Source organism: Podarcis cretensis (genome assembly GCF_951804945.1).
Source record: "Podarcis cretensis genome assembly, chromosome: 17".
Lineage (NCBI taxonomy): Eukaryota > Metazoa > Chordata > Lepidosauria > Squamata > Lacertidae > Podarcis > Podarcis cretensis.
This window is the reverse complement of record NC_137187.1, coordinates 42,512,506-42,531,936: the sequence shown is the minus strand read 5'-3', so window position 1 is coordinate 42,531,936 and position 19,431 is coordinate 42,512,506. Positions and strand designations below refer to the sequence as shown.

At 45.9% G+C, this 19,431-nt stretch overlaps 1 protein-coding gene across 2 annotated transcripts; it reads left to right on the top strand.

Moving 5' to 3' along the window:
* The first annotated feature begins 3,321 nt into the window (after window positions 1-3,321).
* LOC307206026 (transforming protein RhoA-like) lies at window positions 3,322-18,412 on the top strand. Of its 2 annotated transcripts, none has more exons than XM_079958844.1 (5): window positions 3,322-3,476; window positions 14,661-14,821; window positions 15,913-16,033; window positions 16,495-16,625; window positions 17,128-18,412. In XM_079958844.1, the coding sequence occupies exons 2-5, from the start codon at window positions 14,666-14,668 to the stop codon at window positions 17,299-17,301; spliced, it is 582 nt and encodes a 193-aa protein (XP_079814970.1). In that variant the 5' UTR covers window positions 3,322-3,476; window positions 14,661-14,665; the 3' UTR covers window positions 17,302-18,412. The 2 variants fall into 2 exon arrangements, with proteins under 2 accessions (XP_079814970.1, XP_079814969.1); XM_079958843.1 differs by lacking the exon at window positions 3,322-3,476 and adding an exon at window positions 3,938-4,097.
* The last annotated feature ends 1,019 nt before the right edge of the window (window positions 18,413-19,431 follow it).

Sequence of the window (19,431 nt, the reverse complement as noted above, 5' to 3'; positions counted from 1 at the left end):
TATATAGACTGTGGCTGTAGTTCAGTGGTAGAACATATACTTTCCACAGAAGTACAGGCTTGATGGGTCTCAAACCGGTGTTGAATTAGGGACTTCCCCTGCATGCAAAAGGCAGGCTCCAGCAGATTGAGAAGAAGAAACCAATAATGGGTCCAACAATCAAGAAGTGGGTTTCTGCGTGTGCTGTAGAGCAAAGTGAGGGCAGATGGGGCTTTTCAACCTGGGTAAGCTCTGGTCCTAAATCTCTGCTATACTCATTTGTGAGAAAGGCTTCAGGAGTAAACCCCAAGGGAAAATCAGTACCCACACTGCCTTGTTGAAGAAGAAAAGGCTAAAGAGTAAACCCTACACAAATCCTGAGTCCCTAAGGCAGTTGGATGGTGCTTTGTATGCCTCCTTCCAGCAACTCCTGGAGCCAAGCGGCCAGACTTCTTGCTCTGCTTTCCTTTGAACTACATCAGTGAGGCCAAGAGGCTTGTCATCTGGGCAGCCCAGGACCTCATACACACTGCCCAGCCTTGCACCCTTTGGTGCTTCTAACACAGCAGTTTGACTTCACCCCTGGAGGCACAATCCATTCTCTCTCAAAAAAGATGGATGCCAACTGCAGGCTTGATCACTGGCATATCTAGGTATGATTGTGAACAACCCTGTCTGAACCTCTAGAGAGGCATGTCAAGAAATGGAAGAGATTGGTGTGTAGCAGGAGGGAAGGGCCTGTTGCACAAGCAGAAATCCTTGTACTGGTAGGAGTGATTAGTTGAATACCCCCAAAATCTTACCTTGCACCAGCTGCAGAAGAAATACAACATAACGAAAAATTTATTACTGCAGCCTTCCCTGATGTTGTAAGAGACCTGTGTGAATTGAAAGGTTGATACTATCTGGCAGTTGTGGACTATGTCACTGATCTTCATTTGGTGGGTCAGGATCCACTAGTGAGTTGTGGCCTGATCCTAGTTGGGTTGCAACAGGAGCACTGCCACCATGCAAATATAGCATGAAATATATCGTAAAAGATCCAGAAATGGGTCCCCAAATGCATGTTTAGGTTAAAAATGGGTCCTGGCTCTGAAGAGGTTGAAAATATCTGGGTTATGATTCCCCAATAACACCGCACCTTTTCCTCATGCTTATACTTCTGCCACCCCCAAAACTCTCAGGAGAGGCTGTAGTGGAGAGGAGTGTGGAATTCCCCTTGAACAAGCGTGAATTCAGCATTAGGTACCATCTGTTCTTGTTTTTATTTGGTTGTTCTATGCATTACTATTTTGAGCATTGCAATAGAAATGTTAAGCTACCTTGGGAGAACTTGCCCTAAAAAGCATGGTGGAAATAATGTAAACATAATATTATTCAAAGTATATTGCGCTCTCCTTGGCTAATGTTACTTGTCGCAGCGTTCTTTCACAATTGATCCTTGTTAACTGGCATACCAGAGGAAAATGGGACCTACAGTCTGACGCAATGGACAGTAGCTAAACCCCAGTCATTCTGGACATCTTACAAGTTTCACTGTATCACCACTAGCCCTCACTACTCTCAAGCAACAGGAAGGTGGAGAAACCAGTACAAGCCGCTAACAACAAGATGTCCCACATACTGCGCTCTCAAGCTGTACCTCAACACTGCTGCTGGATCGTTTCAAAGTGGCATGACTTGTAAAAGTCTTCAGATTACCAAGCTAAGAGAAGTTACCAGTATTTCTACAACTAGTGAAATTCTGTAACACATTTACAGTCAGGAGAGAGAAAAGACAGCTACTATGCTGACAAAAAATAATAACTTCCCCTTCCCCACTTGGGTGCCCCCTAAAACTCTTCCAGGAGTTTCCCCAATCCGTGGGGGGGGGAGAGGGGGAATGTCCCCCTGCACAAGTGGAGGTCATTTAGCTTGCACATTTATTTGGGTGAAAACTGCCCAGTGCCTAGACCACATTCTGCTGAGACTGCCTGGCACATGAACAGAAACCAACATGGCATTTTCCTATTGTTGAGAAGCTACAATTGGCAAATGCCACAAGTTCATCTTCTCAGTCTTCCAGTGCTGCCTGACAGAGACGCTACTCCTCAGATACTTGGAAACCTGGAAGATTTAGAGGTGAAGGAGTGGTTACTTCATCAATGTGTCTTAACAACACTTCAATATTATTTAATAATTTATTATTTATTCCCCAGCCACTCTGGGTGGCTTCCAACAAAATATTAAAAATACAATAAAGCATCAAACATTAAAAACTTCCCTAAACAGGGCTGCCTTCAGATGTCTTCTAAAAGTCAGCTGGCTGTTTATTTCTTTGACATCTGACGGGCGGGCGCCACCACCGAGGAGGCCCTCTGCCTGGTTCCCTGTAGCTTCCCCGGAAGGCCCTGGGAGCTACCCCTCCGCGTCCGGGCTGAGCGATGGGGGTGGATGTTTGGTCTAGATCAGGCATCTTAGTGCTGCCTCAATCCTGCTTTTTTCGGGCTGGGTGTGTTCCTTAAACAGAAGGGGGGAGATGAGATCACAGATCCGCCCAGGAGGAGCCCGAGACATTTGGGCACCTGAGGCAAAGCACAGCCGGCAAGCCGGTGAGGGAAGATCTGCGTCGCGAACAAGGGCCAAGTCCAGCTCGGCATCGGCTGCAGATCCTGCCGAGCAGCTGCTCCCGGACCGAGGGCGCCTCTTGCGGGGGGAAGCCGGCGGAGGGGGCGCCCTTCGGCTCCTCCTCGCGGGCGGGCGGGCGGGCGGGCGGGCGAGGCCGGGGACACCGAGCCAGCCTGGGCCTCCGAAGGCGCAGCAGCTGCTCTGGGGACAGACCGACTTCCCCCTCAGGGCGAAAAGCGCCGCCAAGACTTCTCCGCCTCTGCGCGGCGCCCGAGAGACGCGCCCAAGATGGCCGCCAGGCCGACTCAGCCGAGCAACAATTGGCCGGGAAGCGCCTCTCCTCGGGCTGGGCGGGGCTTCGTCGGGAAAGCCGCCATTGGTGGCCGCTGACCCTGATGTCACCGGGTGGGCGTTTGCCCCGCCTTGGCCGGGAAATCACAAGGGCGCCTTGGTTCACGACGGGCTCCCATTAGCGGCGCAGGCTGCCACTCGTCAACGAGGCTGAGGTGGAAATGCCGGCCTCCGCTCACTTGTGTCGAGCGCGATTGGTCAGTTCAACCTGCCTATCAGGCAATTCTGTGGGTGGGCGGCGATTGGCCGCCGTGTTCTCCCGTTCCGGAATCGGACAGCGCCCGATGACGCGACCAACCTCTCGTTTGGCACGAATGACGCTCTTCCATTGGCCGCATCATTCTGTCAATCCGACGGAAGGGAAGTCTCAGCCGCCTTTTATAAGACAGCGACGGCCTCGATGTCAATACGGAGTTACGCGATTGGGCGGTGGCTTCTGTCAATCCCGAAGTGGGTGGGGCCTGCGAAGGGCTGCTGAGGAGAGTCCGGCTGCGAGTGAGCCGGGCGGAGCCGGCAGTGGAGGCCGCCGAGAGAAGCGGGTAAGAGGGAAGTTTCTACGACGGCGGGACGGGAAGCAGCTGCCCTCATGGCGACTGGGCCTCGCTTCCTTCAAAACGGAGGGGCTTTAGCCTCACGAAAAAGCTCTGGGTGAAAAGTTTTTTTTTGGGGGGGGGGTCCGAGAGGAGAATGTGCGGCGCATGCGCGAAGCCAGTAGACGGTTGGCTGCTGGGCGGGGTCGCGGCGGCGAAGGGGGAGGAAGCGCGCCTGATTGGGCGGCTCCGCGGGGAAGGGTTCGGGGGCGGAGGCCGAGGGGGCTTTCGGAGCCCCTTGCGCATGTGCGGCCGCCATCCGTGGCTGGGGGGGGCACAAACCCGGAGCTGCCCCAGCCCCCCCCCGGTTGGGCGCGGGAGAGGCGCGCGGGGTTCGGGGGGGGGTTCTCGCCTGCAGCGTGGTCTTGGCTGTAATCGCTTGTACTTTTAAATCACGGGGTTGGGGCGCGTTACAGCAACTTGAAGTGGGTCGGCGTGCAAGGCCTCGGTGCGCCTGTGCTCCTCTGGGTGGCAGGTGGGCACCATGTAGGACCGGAGGTCAAACCCAAGATAAAAGTCACAGGTGGTTCTTAGTCTTGATGGAAAAGTGGCGTGCATGTCTACTCAGAAGTAAGTCCTGTTAAATTCAGAAGCTTATACTCAAGTATTCCTTGCTGGATCGCTGCCCAAGTATAACCTCTTCAATGTACAGTACATTAATTGTCCTTCCACTTTGATGGAATGGTGCTTGTAATTGTCTTGCTTTAGTCTAAATACAAGAATACTAACAGTCATCTACTTTATAGGATGTCATTATCAGCTGCTGCTTTCTCCAAAACTGATATTGGGTGTATTATTAACATATAGCTTTTTTTAACCCATAAAAGACATTCCCCTTTATTTTTCGAGGAGTAAATAATTTAAGGCAGTAGTTAGATACTGATACACAAGTTTTGGACATGAAGCTGTAAGACGCTAAGAGGTATCTTAGTTTTTGCTAGTTGGAAAATAATAAAAAAAATTGAAATTTAGACCCACGTGGTAATGAAAAGATTTTGCTATTTGATCTTAGAAGGTAGGCATAATTACACAGAATCAGAAGACATTCATATATTTAGAGAGATGATTCATAACAAGAAGTGGTTCTACATGGAGTACATCATCATACTAATGCTGCAGACCTGGAAACACTCTGTTGGGAATGAACTCCATTGAACTTGGTGGGGCTTGGTTCTGTATAATCATGAAAACAGGTGGCAAAACTAGTTGTAGAGAAAGTCAGCTATCCTGAATGCAGTTCACAGCTCACTTCATCTTCATAGATGATATCCTTGAAAATATTAGCACAAATCAGTATATTTGTCTTTAGCATAATCGGGGTCTGTAAGATCCATAGTTTCTACTTCTTTATTCTTCATGTATGTCAGAGTTACTGCTCTCATGTGTGTTTGTTTCCTGATTGTGTGTGTGTTGTATTAACTTTATTTCACTTGAAATAAAAGATGGAGTCTTGAGACGTGCAAAAGCCTTGCCACCAGGATACAGCAACAATATGTTTGGTAGACTTGGGAGTTTGTTAAATAATCTAGACAAATACAGTAGCACTGCTGTCATTACCTTTAAACCTGGGTTCTGTGGCAGTGTAATTAACTCTGTAACAATAATGCTAACCAGTTGCATAATATTGAAATATAAAATATTGCACAAGAATTCAGTTTTCTCTTTTTTGAGTGGGCAAATGAGGAAAAAAAATATTGGCAGAGGGGGATGCGAAAGGGGAAAAAAACTAATTTCCTCTTGTGTTTTTTCCTGGGCCCTCAGTCCAGTTATCCCCTCTTGCATTCAAGGGATGACACTGGAGTAAATTGTGAGCATCACCTCTCTCAACTTTAGCTCTTGACCATCATATGGGAATAATATTGAACAGTTTAATTTTTCGCCTTCTAGCATAGGAAGCACTAGCAAATTTGTCAAACATATTTGTCTTGCAAATTTTTCAGATTTGCAAACTTGTGTCCTTTATTAGAAGGCAGGTAGACAGAACGTTTCCCAGCACTGTAATAATGAAAACTTGGATTTCTCTATTGATTTCTATGATCGGTTATCACTTGTACTTCTCTTGAGTCATGAGCTTTCATGTCAGAAATTTCAAGGGAATTTGGAGAAAGTATTTTATTCCATGTCTGAGATGATTATTCCTACTTTACTTTTCTTTTGTTGAATGCTTTATTGAAATTAAAAGACAAACAGAAATTCATCCAGAAATAACAATAGAAAATGCTACATCATATCACATTAAATTCCTATTACATCTATAATGACTTCCCGTCACTCCATCATGCATCTACCACCTATTTCTTTGAGCTCACTTTCCGTTTTCCTTTATTGATTTTCATTAATGACTTATTCTTCTTATTATTCCTATTATACCACAGAAGTCATTCAAGGCCTGCCATTGACGTCAGATTATTACAATGTTCCTTAAAGTATATTTTGTACATGTCCCATTCTTTGATAAATGTTGTTTAGTATGTCCTCTCAATTTCCCTGTCATTTTTGCCAGCTCAGTGTATTCTAGCAGTTTGCTTTGCCACTCCAGTTTGGTTGGAATTATGTCCCCTTTCCAGTTTGAAGTGTTTAATATTCTTGCAGCTACTGTAGCATACAACAATATTGTCCTTGTTTTTTTAGGTATGTCTGAACATAGTATCCCCAAGAGGAAAGCTTCCGGCTTTTTTATAAAAGAGATCTTAAACATCTTTTTGAGCTTGTTATAGATTACCTCCTAAATTCCTTTATTTTCTTACAGTTCCACCACATATGTAGCATTGTACCTTCCCACATCTCCAACATTTACTTGAGGTATTTTTATACATTTTCGATAGTTTTGATGGCATTAAGTGCCAGCAGAATTGCATTTGTAGAAAATTTTCTTTCAATACATAATCTGCGGTGAACCTCATCTCTACCTCCATAGTTTCCCCCAAGCATCCATTGGGATCTTGTAACCAAAATCTTGAGCCCATGTAACCATTACTGATTTTACCTCCTCCTCCTTGACTTCCTGGTCAAGGAGGAGTCTATACATTTTAGAGAGGGTTTTTCCTTTGGAGTTAATCTGTTCTTTTTCCAGTCTGGAGGGCTCTGTCGCGAAGCCATTTCATTTTTCAAGTTTAAATATCTCATGGAGTTGGTGATATTGTAACCAATCTGACAGGTATACCCTAATTTCTTCAAAATCTTTTGGTTTCAGCTGATTTTCTTCCTCTTTTAACAATACTTTGTATGTTGGCCAATTCCCTTTCATCTTTTTCTTCTTTACTGCCAATGCTTCTATAGGAGATATCCACCATGGGGTTTTGGGTTCAAGCAGACCTTTGTATTTTGCCCAAACCATACATAGAGGCTTCCTTCTAACATGATTTAAAAAGCTTTTGTGTACCTTGACCTTGTCATAACCTAAGTAGGCATGCCAGCCAGAGCGGTTGTCATACCCATCCAGATCTAAAAGGTCAGTATTTTGTAGTATACACCATTTCCTGATCCAGGAGAGACAGGACGCCTCGTAGTTGAGTTTCAGATATGGCAGGGAAAATCCCCTCCTCCTTTAAGATCAATTAATAGTTTATGTTTGATCCTGGGCTCCTACTTTTCTGTGGGGAGGGTATGTTCTATATTCTTGTGGCATTTAAAGAAACAAGTAGTTTATCGAATGAGAAGTCAGTGGACCTACCTTGATTTCAGCAAGGCATTTGACAAGGTGCCCCATGATATTCTTGTAAAGAAGCTGGTAAAATGCGGACTTGACTATGCTACCACTCAGTGGATTTGTAACTGGCTGACTGACCGAACCTAAAGGGTGCTCATCAATGGTTCCTCTTCATCCTGGAGAAGAGTGACTAGTGGAGTGCCACAGGGTTCTGTCTTGGGCCCGGTCTTATTCAACATCTTTATCAACGACTTGGATGATGGACTCAAGGGCATCCTGATCAAATTTGCAGATGACACCAAACTGGGAGGGGTGGCTAACACCCCAGAGGACAGGATCACACTTCAAAACGACCTTGACAAATTAGAGAACTGGGCCAAAACAAACAAGATGAGTTTTAACAGGGAGAAATGTAAAGTATTGCACTTGGGCAAAAAAAAAATGAGAGGCACAAATACAAGATGGGTGACACCTGGCTTGAGAGCAGTACATGTGAAAAGGATCTAGGAGTCTTGGTTGACCACAAACTTGACATGAGCCAACAGTGTGATGTGGCAGCTAAAAAAGCCAATGCAATTCTGGGCTGCATCAATAGGAGTATAGCATCTAGATCAAGGGAAGTAATAGTGCCACTGTATTCTGCTCTGGTCAGTCCTCACCTGGAGTACTGTGTCCAGTTCTGGGCACCACAGTTCAAGAAGGACACTGACAAACTGGAACGTGTCCAGAGGAGGGCAACCAAAATGGTCAAAGGCCTGGAAACGATGCCTTATGAAGAACGGCTAAGGGAGCTGGGCATGTTTAGCCTGGAGAAGAGGAGGTTAAGGGGTGATATGATAGCCATGTTCAAATATATAAAAGGATGTCACATCGAGGAGGGAGAAAGGTTGTTTTCTGCTGCTCCAGAGAAGCGGACACGGAGCAATGGTTCCAAACTACAAGAAAGAAGATTCCACCTAAACATTAGGAAGAACTTCCTGACAGTAAGAGCTGTTTGACAGTGGAATTTGCTGCCAAGGAGTGTGGTGGAGTCTCCTCCTTTGGAGGTCTTTAAGCAGAGGCTTGACAACCATATGTCAGGAGTGCTCTGATGGTGTTTCCTGCTTGGCAGGGGATTGGACTCGATGGCCCTTGTGGTCTCTTCCAACTCTATGATTCTATGATTCTAAGGCTGCATTGCAGTGGGAGCAGCAAGTTTGATTGTTGTCCAAATGTCATTGCTGTGGGGCAGCCTCGTTCTCTGAACTACAATTCCAGAAGTACTTTGGATGACTCAAAGATGCAGGTTTTCTTTTCTGTCTCCCCCACTCCTTGCTTAAAGGTAAAGGGACCCCTGACCATTAGGTCCAGTCACGGACGACTCTGGGGTTGCGGCGCTCATCTCGCTTTATTGGCTGAGGGAGCTTCCGGGTCATGTGGCCAGCATGACTAAGCCGCTTCTGGCGAACCAGAGCAGCGCACGGAAATGTCGTTTACCTTCCCGCCAGAGCAGTACCTATTTTTCTACTTGCTCTTGGACGTGCTTTCGAACTGCTAGGTTGGCAGGAGCAGGGACCAAGCAACGGGAGCTCACCCCATCGCGGTGATTCGAACCGCCGACCTTCTGATCGGCAGGTCTTAGGCTCTATGGTTTAACCCACAGCGCCACCCACGTCCCTCTTAAATCACTCCTTGCTTAAATCACAGTAAATTTGTTTTCCAACTTGCTGAGTCACTTGAGGATATTGGCAATCATGTGTTAGATGAGAATAAAGTGTTCCTTACAGTTTAGTTTCAGGACATCTTTTCAGCTAGATTTTCTATTCTGCTGATTGGAAGTTTGCATTAAGGAAAGGTTATTCAGAAGCTCTCTCTTCATTATTTTCTACCAGAGAATCTTTGTTGTGAGATGTCTTCCCATTAAAGGGGATTCTAAACTACGGGAGATAGAAAGTCTGACATTCATAGCTGTAATGGAGGATACCCTTACAAGAAATCTCTCAAGACGATTAATCTAGAGTTTAATTTGGTTGGTTAATTCTTGCCTTAAAACCCTTTTAAGAAAGCAGACATTAAATCTTGGCCAAGCAGACTGAGCCCTTTTTCTTTTCTTTTTGAAGCGGGAAGTTTGTTTAGAACTACAGATATGGGTGTAACTTGTCTAGCTTTATATATCCTCTCAGTGTACATCCAAACTAATTAGTCACCAGGGTATTCTGTTCCTCCCATCGTAACCCCAAGTTCTGGCATAAAAGCATTCTGGCTTTTGAAAACAGCATGCAGGCTTCCAGCTAAGCTAGACTTGGCTATGAATCCCCACTACCATGTTTCAGAACTGGGCAGTGGTTTTTTTTCTTAGAGAAAAAGGCTTCTATTCTGGATCTTATGAGTCAAACTAGAAGAAGAGCCAACTAGCTCATTTGGTCCCATTTCATAAACAGCATCAGTAGGGCAGTTTTCAATATTGTGTGTTAGTAGTTGTAGCTTATAGTGAATCATTGTACTCTTAATGCAGTGACAAAGGGAGCAGACATCTCTATCCTTTTAGAATATGTGTGGTCAACAAAATTTTACTCAGACTAAACCTGTTAAAATTAATGAACATGACTAAGTTAGGCCCATTAATTTCAGTGGGCCTACTCCGAGTAAAACTTGAATACCATCCTAGATCTTTTGACTAAAGGTTGACTGTGATTAGTATTTCAGCATCTATGCTTGGTGTCTAGATGTAAGTAGTAAAACTAAGCTCCCAAAAACAAATTTAGCCACTTGCCACTGACTACTTCACGTTCCAAATCAAAGCAGTTCCTGTTTATTTTAGAAGGGCATCAAGTAAACTTCAATATGATAAAGATCCTTCTACAGAGTGTGCATACACACAGTCATACGAGTCTCCTAAATTCAGCCTTGATCTCACTTTTGGAAAGGTTGTGCATCCATACTTTGTCTCTACACCAATGCACAGAGTATGGGAAATTGGAGCTTTTAGTACAGGGTGGCAAATATGACTTGGTAGGCATTACTGAAACCTGGTGGGATGAGACTCATGACTGAAATGTAGGAATTGAGGGGTATAACCTATTCAAAAGGAATAGACCAAACAGGAAGGGAGAAGGTGTAGCATTATATATAAAGGATGTGTTCACTTGTGAAGAAATCCATGACCTGGAGCATGAAAAGCAGATTGAGAGTAAAGGGCAGGCTTCCTTAACTTTGGCCCTCCAGATGTTTTTGGCCTACAACTCCCATGATCTCTAGCTAGCAGGACCAGATTGAGAGTATAAGGCGGAGATAAAAGAATACCGGGACCAAAATAATTTCCCCAAAATTTCTAAAGAACAAAACAAAATTCTGAATGACCCAATCACAGTTTTTGAAGTCCAACAGGCAATTAAGCATTCCAAATCAGGAAAAACACCAGGGCCTAATGGCCTCCCTGCAATTTACTATTAAAAAATTAGAAGAGGTATTGTTCGAACCCTTGAAAACAACAATGAACAACATCCTAGAATATGGCATAATGCCTGAATCATGGAAGGAAAGTTACATCACACTGATCCCAAAGCAGGGAACAGACCAGCTGTCAATAGCCAATTATAGGCCTATTTCGTTGTTACGACTATAAACTCTACACCTATATTTTAGCCGTAAGAATGAAAAAAATTCTCCAAACCGTAATACAGACCAGGCCGTAATAACAGACTGTAATAAAGACCAGGCTGACTTTTTCCCCAGCTGCCTAATTCAGAGTAACATCAGGAATATCATAAATGTGTAAGAATATCTGGAATCACAAATTGATAAACCACCAATCTTAATGGTGGTCTGTTGACCCACGTCCCCACCTTCCTCACCTGTCCTCCAGTCCAGCAGGACCAGGCTGAGAGAGAGAGGTGGGCCAAATTACTTTTATTTTTCAGGACAAAACACAACAGAAGGGTAGATGCTGCCACCACACCCTTGTCTGGGGATAGCCCAGAAGAATAACCCAAGGGAGATGGCTACTCTTCAGTGTTACCGGCTGCCCCACCTTGCAATTGCTTCACCACAAACTGCAGGGAGAAATTCAACAGGTTCAGTAGGTGACTGAGTGGTCAGACTTTGGATTCAGACTTTCCCCACGAAAGGCACACAGAACAAAATGGGAAAATCCTTTTTAAAGTTTTATTTAAAAAACAAGATTAAACATACTTAAAAGTAGGCACATCTCTTACAGGGTTTCAGACAGGAAAATAAAAACATTATAAAGCATCCCTAGCTAAACGTACTTACAAAAAAAACCAAAAAACCCCGAGAACACAAGAAAAGTTAGGGCGTTCTCGGCTGAATCCGCATCTCAAGAAGACAACAGGAATTCTACATCACAAAGGACACACATATCAATGTAGAAAGGAAGTGACTGCCAGGATGGCGGAGAATATGGGAGAATATGGCAGAAGGGCGGATGGGTGCGCGCCTGCAGGCTCCTTTCCTAAAGTTTTTATCCTTAAGACCCCAAGGACCAATCAGGATTTCTGATTAATTCAGAATTTACCAATGGTCACCTGAGAGGGTGATAACTCATCTTGTGACAGCTGAAGCTCATTTGTTCTCAAGACCTTGGGGATGAAAGGAGTTCCTCCCAATTTCTCAGAGACACAGCAGATCCTCCTTTCTCCTGTAATGAGGCTTGATAGCCCTTATTCACACAGGGACAGCACTTAGATAACCAGGTGTTAAAACACCACTAATCAACTGGGAAGTTTTCCTTCCTGCAGATGCCTGAGATAAAGTATTCACACTCCCAGAGCCAATTAGTCTAAGGTTTTAAAGCAACAGATATACATTTCCCATAAATCCTTTGGCCTTTGGTTTTCCCACAGTGCAACAGTGCTTCAGCTTGACCAAAGTTTGTCTACTGAGATTTCCTAACTTCACTACATGGTCGATGCGGAGAAAGCATTTGATAATTTTTCTTGGAGATTCATGACAACTATGCTGCGGCATATGGAGATCGGAGACTCATTCTGTAATGGAATTCAGGCTATTTACACAAAACAGAAGGCAAAAAATTATAATAAATGGGAACATAACAGAAGTATGTGAAATTAATAAAAGGACAAGACAGGGCTGTCCGCTCTCTTCACATATTTATTTTAGTAATGGAGTCTTAAGTAAGAAAAATTAGAGATGAAAAGAATATTAAGGGTATAACACTGGGAAATAATATATATAAACTATGGGCATTTGCGGATGATATTAGCATCACAACCGAAAACCCAGAGTTTAGTGAAAACCTTGGAAATAATAATTATGGGAAGGTAGTGGGATTCCAACTGAATATAAGTACCGTATTTTTCGCCCTATAGGACGCACTTTTTCCCCTCCAAAAATGAAGGGGAAATGTGTGTGCGTCCTATGGGGCGAATGCAGGCTTTCACTGAAGCCTGGAGAACGAGAGGCATCGGTGCACACCGACCCCTCTCGCTCTCCAGGCTTCAGGAAGCTATCCGCAAGCCTTGGGAGCCCGCGGGAGTGCCCACCGGGCTCGCAAGGCTTGAGGGCAGCAGCCTGCAGCGCGAAGCATGGGGCGCGCTCCGGAGCGCACCCCGGGCTTCGGGCAGGTATCGGGCAGCCCCACAAGCTCGGGGGACAGCGGGGAGGCGGAGCGCTGCCATCCCGCTATTCCCCGACCTGGTTAGGAGGCTGGCGGTGGGGAGAAGCAAGCAAGCTTCTCCCCACCGCCAGCCCCACAAGCTCGGGGGACAGCAGGGAGACGGAGCGCCGCCATCCCGCTATTCCCCGACCTGGTTTGGAGTCTGGCGGTGGGGAGAAGCAAACAAGCATAATCCAATTAAAAATAATAAAATAAAAACAGCCAAATTACAATCCCATACTCTGGACCTCTAAAGTATATCTCCAGTATTTTCATTTCTGCCTTCTTCCTGTTCTCATATTTTCCACATTCTGATCTTAACACCTTAAAGTTCCCTGTCCCTGGCTCTGCAATTCTCAGTCATGTCAGAGATCATATATTCTTTCATCCGTCGGGTACAGTTTTATTTGTGTATATATATTTTTTCAACTGTCAATTTGCCAGCACAGCTTTTCCTGACTTCATTCCAATCTTCCAATCCAGGCTGTTGTCCAAGCCTGTCGTTTCTAGTTTAATGACGCAGTAACTCCCAAGTTGTGGGATGCAGGTGGCGCTGTGGGTTAAAGCCTCAGCGCCTAGGGCTTGCCGATCGAAAGGTCGGCGGTTCGAATCCCTGCGGCGGGGTGCGCTCCCGCTGCTCGGTCCCAGCGCCTGCCAACCTAGCAGTTCGAAAGCACCTCCGGGTGCAAGTAGATAAATAGGGACCGCTTACCAGCGGGAAGGTAAATGGCGTTTCCGTGTGCGGCTCTGGCTCTGGCTCTGGCCAGAGCAACGATGTCACGCTGGCCACGTGACCCGGAAGTGTCTCCGGACAGCGCTGGCCCCTGGCCTCTTAAGTGAGATGGGCGCACAACCCCAGAGTCTGTCAAGACTGGCCCCTACGGGCAGGGGTACCTTTACCTTTACCTTTAACTCCCAAGTTGTTAAATTGTTACTGTTCACAATAAATTCTCAATGTTAAGTTGTTAAGCATACTGTTTGCAATATTGAAATGTAAATGAACTGTATTCCACAGATGTAGGTCATTTGGCGATTGATCAGCTTTCCTGGAGACCACCCCCCCCCTGGGCCCTAGAAGGGGGGTTGCTAGACATTTACTTAGCCTTCTCTCTTCTCTCATAATGAAGAAATTCTGCAAACAAATGCACTGTACGTTGTCCCAAATTGTTATCTCAAGTCATTATAAAGTAAGCTAGCAAGTATTTCCCACTTCCCTCGAAAAAGGGAGGAATTCTCATTTTTCCGTGCTGCGTCATACTAACAAGCGCCATCTTGTTTCTTTTTTTATCTTTATCAAGTTTAAGTAAAGCTGCGCAGCTGAATACTTAAATTATAAATAGAAGTCCATCTGTACTCAGTTTTTTTTAAAAAAAATAGGTTTCTTAATGAGGCTTGGCATAGAAAAACAATTGTAGGTATAGAGAAGAAAAAAGAACATACCAATCACCTCCGTAAATCCAAACACCATGATGAGAATCTATTGGAAGTCTGAGCTTAAACACCAGGGACTGTGCAATTCTGCAGATTTTTTCTCAATCTTCTTCGGTCCAGACTATGTCTGTTTATTGTCCAAACCAAATTATTTTATGAAACAGATATTTCCGGCTTATGAGAGTGACTTTGGAGAGTGCCAGCCGTGCCGTGCTCTGGGACCCAGTGTCCTTGCCGCTTGCACCTTGATGCCAGCTGACAAATCTTGGACGATCTGCGGGTCTACGAGACAGTCCTCCCCCACCCTAGGGAGTCTGCCAGGGCTAATTACCCCCATATCAACCCGAATTACCGGCACGGCTGAGGTCCGATTGTGTGGGAGTCAGGAAGCCCTCACCCATCCTCAATTGCTAAGAGGGTGCTGCTTTTCTTCCTTCAGGAGAGATGGCTGCCATACGCAAGAAACTTGTCATTGTAGGAGATGGAGCATGTGGAAAGACCTGCCTCCTTATTGTCTTCAGCAAGGACCAATTCCCAGAGGTCTACGTCCCCACTGTCTTTGAGAACTATGTGGCTGACATTGAGGTGGATGGAAAGCAGGTAATACTGATGTTGGGAGCCGGCTGGGCTGGGCAGATGCCTGGGCGCAATGATAGGGCCTGATATCTCCACCATCTGGCTGGCTGGTGTTTTTTTTGCTACCATGCTATGGTGCAAGTCATTTGGCTCACGCGGTAGCACTTCAGCAAAAGAACAGCAGCTTCTGCAAGCCGCCTGACTCACACAGCAGCGCAGCAGCAGAAGAGTCTGTGTATTTTGTAGAGCATTATGAACCATTCTACTTTTTCCATTTCTCTGAGGCCCAGCTGGGGTCCTGCTGCAAGCTCCTGTGCTGAGCCCAAATTGGAGGCCAGCTGCTTGCCCACTATATATATTTATATATTGTCTGGGGCATTTGGCCTCCTTCTCTGAGTTGGTCAGTGTAATATGTGAAATAGCCCTCTTCCTCTCCCCACTCCCAAGAGCTGAGAGGAATTGATTTGAGAGAAATGAAGAATAGCTGCAGAAAGAACAGGTGGTTCTTTTGGAACTGCATTTCTTGGTGGTAACAGGGAGTAGAGTTTGGAGTATGCTTTTCTGATTGAATTACAACAATACCAGCATCTGTCCACTTTGGTTGTGATTCATTACAGAATCACATTCATTACAGACGCGGGTGGCGCTGTGGTGTAAGCCACTGAGCCTAGGGCTTGCCAATGGGAAGGTCGGTGGTTCGAATCCCCGCGGCGGGGTGAGTTCCTGTTGCTCGGTCTAAGCTCCTGACAACCTAGCAGTCCGAAAGCACGTCAAAGTGCAAGTAGATAAATAGGTACCACTCCGGCGGGAAGGTAAACGGCGTTTCCGTGCGCTGCTCCAGTTTTGCCAGAAGCAGCTTAGTCATGCTGGCCACATGACCCAGAAAAACTCTCTGTGGACAAACGTCAGCTCCCTCGGCCAGTAAAGCGAGATGAGCGCTGCAACCCCAGAGTCGTTCGTGACTGGACTTAACTGTCAGGGGTCCTTTACCTTTACTTTAAAGGATCTAATAGGGAAGACACTAACACATCACAGAATATGCTTTCGTTTAATGGAGTGATGACAGCACTTTGAGGACTTGCCCCCATTAAGTTATCATATTTGCATTTCTACAGGTAGAACTTGCCCTTTGGGATACAGCTGGCCAAGAGGACTATGACCGCCTGAGACCCCTCTCCTACCCAGATACAGACGTCATCCTCATGTGTTTCTCCATTGACAGCCCTGACAGTTTAGGTGAGTCTCCCCTGAGTATGTGGGAGGGCTGACTGAATAAGCAGCGGCAGAGACTTCTGTAGATCTCTGGCTCTGGTCTCTTCCCAGATGTCAGATTGCTGATGGGAGCTGTTAAACTGTCATAGTAGTTGATTAGCTGGTCATATGCTGTGTATTACATCACACCACAGCTGGCGTTCAGTGTTCTGCCGCTTGTCCCTCCCCATTTCCGCCTTTTCCCCCATTGCCTCCCCCCCTCCCCCATGTACACATATCCCAGCTTTAACATTGGCTGCACCACATCCATTTTCTGAGCTTGCTACTCCTGTACCCACAGTGGTGGAAGTCCTTTAAATTTCATCCTGATGTTGTCTGAAGGAACTCGAGACAGTTTTCCAAATCTTTGCTTTGGGGCACAAGTGGCTGAGAACTCCACGGTCTTCCTAGGTTTATGCTTATGGTTTTACTTTGTGCCCCTACAGAGAACATCCCTGAGAAGTGGACTCCGGAGGTGAAGCACTTCTGCCCCAATGTGCCTATCATCCTGGTGGGGAACAAGAAGGACCTACGTAATGATGAGCATACACGCCGGGAGCTAGCCAAGATGAAGCAGGTGCAGAGAGGCAACTGACATTCTTTGCTGGGATTTAGTATTGCCATCAGAATAGGAGGAGGGTACAAACAGCTATGCATATGGCCATTTGGGGCTTGAAAGGAATCTATGTCCTTTCCATTTACATCTGAGCAGAAGCACAAGCCCATCCAGAGAGGTATATTGTGGCCTTCTTCTCATTTTTGAAGGGGGCTTGGCAAAGCACAAAGCTACTGGTTTCCATGGGGTTCTCAGTACCTTTTCACAACACACTCTATTTGGACTGAAGACAGCACTTGGCTTGCATGATACCATAAAATAACCTCCAACTTCACAACCCTAGCAAGGTCTGGGTACCAGTTTTCAGCAAAGGATATAGTCCCAGGGAGTTAGTATTGTGTGGTTATAGGAGCCAGGAGTTCTGATAGCTAGGCTCTAGCTTTGATTGCTAGATTCTACCTCATTTCCCTTACCAGGATAGATCCCAGGCAACCTCACTGTCTGTTTCGCCCTTCCCTTTCAGGAACCAGTGAAGCCAGAGGAGGGACGTGACATGGCAAACAGGATTAGTGCTTTTGGCTACCTGGAATGTTCTGCAAAGACAAAGGATGGAGTACGGGAAGTGTTTGAGATGGCCACCCGGGCTGCCCTGCAGGCCAAACGTGGGCGCAAGAAGACCTCATGCCAGCTGCTGTAATTCCTTCCCAGCCTGCCTTCCCTGCCAGCCAGCCAAGCCTTTGAGCTCTTCGCTTCCAGGCTTGCCTCTCTTGTGATACCATGGACTGGCAGGTCTCCTCAGAGAGGGGGCTTGCTAGAGCTGGGCAGGGGCTCTTCTGGAGTATGACAACTAACTTTGGAGGTGGGGTGGTATTTCCCCCTTCCGTCACAGGCTTCTGATTCCCTCATAACAGGTCAGAAAATTCTGGCCCTCGGTGGGTCGGTGGGAGAGCTCCTTCTCTTTCCGCGTGCTTGCTCACAGCAGTCTTGATTCTCGTTGGCAGCCTAGAGCACTATACTGCTCCAGGCCATTTCTTTGTAGAAGACTTTTTGCCAAAGTGTGAAAGCCCTTTGCTTCAATAAAGGTCAGAGCCTTGAATTGGAACATCTGGCCCTGCCTAGTAAGGGACTCTTGGCATGTCAACAAGTCATTCATTGTGAGTGGAGCCAGTGCTCCTGCACAGTGGGCAAGCAGTTACCCTTATCTTGGCAGACTCATTGATCCCTTAGCTGGCTTTTCTGCTCTTTAGGCTAGAGCAGAACCACTTTGGCGCTTGTCCCCTTCCTCAAGGCGTACATAGCCCAGTTCAAAAGCCACCCACTTTGTTTCTTGAGGGCTGTCTCAGTAAAGTGACATCAGGTCCTCCACCTTCTCTCTCTCCCACCCCAGAACAGAATTGTTTCCACTTAAATATTTATCTCCCGACAGCAGAGCAGACAGCTGCCTTTCCTTCAAACTGGCCCAAGAGACTGGGCCTTGCAGCCTGGCCCCTTTCTAGCAAAAATCTATATTTGTAAGCAGAGGTGCTATGAGCCAGTTTGTTGCTGTTTGGAAGCTCTCTGGATAGCTGGTAGATGGAGTAGCCACTGCCACAGCTTCAAGTGCAAAGGACCACCTCTGTTGCTTCTGTCTCGCTGCTCCCCCAACACTCCTGCTTCTCTTCCCTTCCGCCTTCTTTGTACTCACTGCATTGCCACCGGGGTGTATGATTTTGTGTTTAATTTGTATTCACATGTTTAAAAAGTGGTTGTTACTTTTCAAAATGTACTTGAAAGAAAAATCTGTAATAAATTTGTAGCAATGTTTAGTACATGGTGGGGCTTTGCTTTTTGCCTCTTAAAATCTGCTGTGGAAAGGGAACCAGTAAAAAGGTGAGCATTGATTTTTCTTACAGCAGTTGTACAGCACTGTCCCACCAAACTGCTGATCCCATGAAGTGCTTTGGTTGGAGTAAATTGTGATGGCTGGTAAAAGTAATCATACACCTTCATGAGGAAATAAGTCTTACCTAGAAACAAAAAATGTTTTAAGCAAGAACCAGGATGGTGGTAGAAGCAGTCCAATAGACTGGGAGCTAATCCAAGCATAGAGAGCTTGGCTTCAGGTAGGCCTGCTGCTCCTTTGGATTCCTGAAGCTCTAGAAACCCCTTTGCAAAACTACTGGAGACATTCTCATAGTTGATTCTTTGCTGATTTGTACACACAATAGCAACAGGGGCCTTCTCACTTTCAGCCTTTCTCAACCTGTGGATCCCCAGATGTTGTTGAACTACAACTTCCATTATCCCTAGCTAGGAAGGCCAGAGCTCAGGGATGATGGGAGTTTTAGTCCAACATCATCTGGGAACCCACAGGTGGAGAACCACTGGTAGGTGAACAATTATACAGTACTCTGCCTGCCTTGTCCTTGTGCCTACTCTTTGGAGTCCAAGATTGTGACTCTGCTGTCTTTCTCTCCTGGTTCTCCCCTTTTGTTAATGTGAAATCCGATTTCTCTTAGGTGCCTTAAATGGTGAACAGGCACTTAATTGACACTGTGATGAAATTTTTTAGCTACAGATAACTACCAGCAGTGTTTCTTCTCCTTGTGGTGTCAATTCATGGTATCAGTATTGGATATATGTATCCATGATCTGCACCATTTAATACTACAATGCATCTGCAGCGTAAGTCTAGTGACCTTCAGTTACCTAAAGCCTATTTAGGATAACTTCTGCTTAATGGCACAGCTGAGCAACCTCAACCCCCCCCCCATTCTTCTATGCCACTGGAGTTCATGCTTGTTTCATTATCTATTGTTTGTAGCTTCTAAAACATTTGGCCTACTTT

Bases quoted from the DNA above. Each gene is read 5' to 3' on its own strand.
- LOC307206026 (XM_079958843.1), top strand. From the start codon at position 4,067: ATGGAAAAGTGGCGTGCATGTCTACTCAGAA. The intron at 16,034-16,494 runs GTGAGTCTCCCC...GTGCCCCTACAG, and splicing joins TGACAGCCCTGACAGTTTAG to AGAACATCCCTGAGAAGTGG. The intron at 16,626-17,127 runs GTGCAGAGAGGC...CTTCCCTTTCAG, and splicing joins AGCTAGCCAAGATGAAGCAG to GAACCAGTGAAGCCAGAGGA.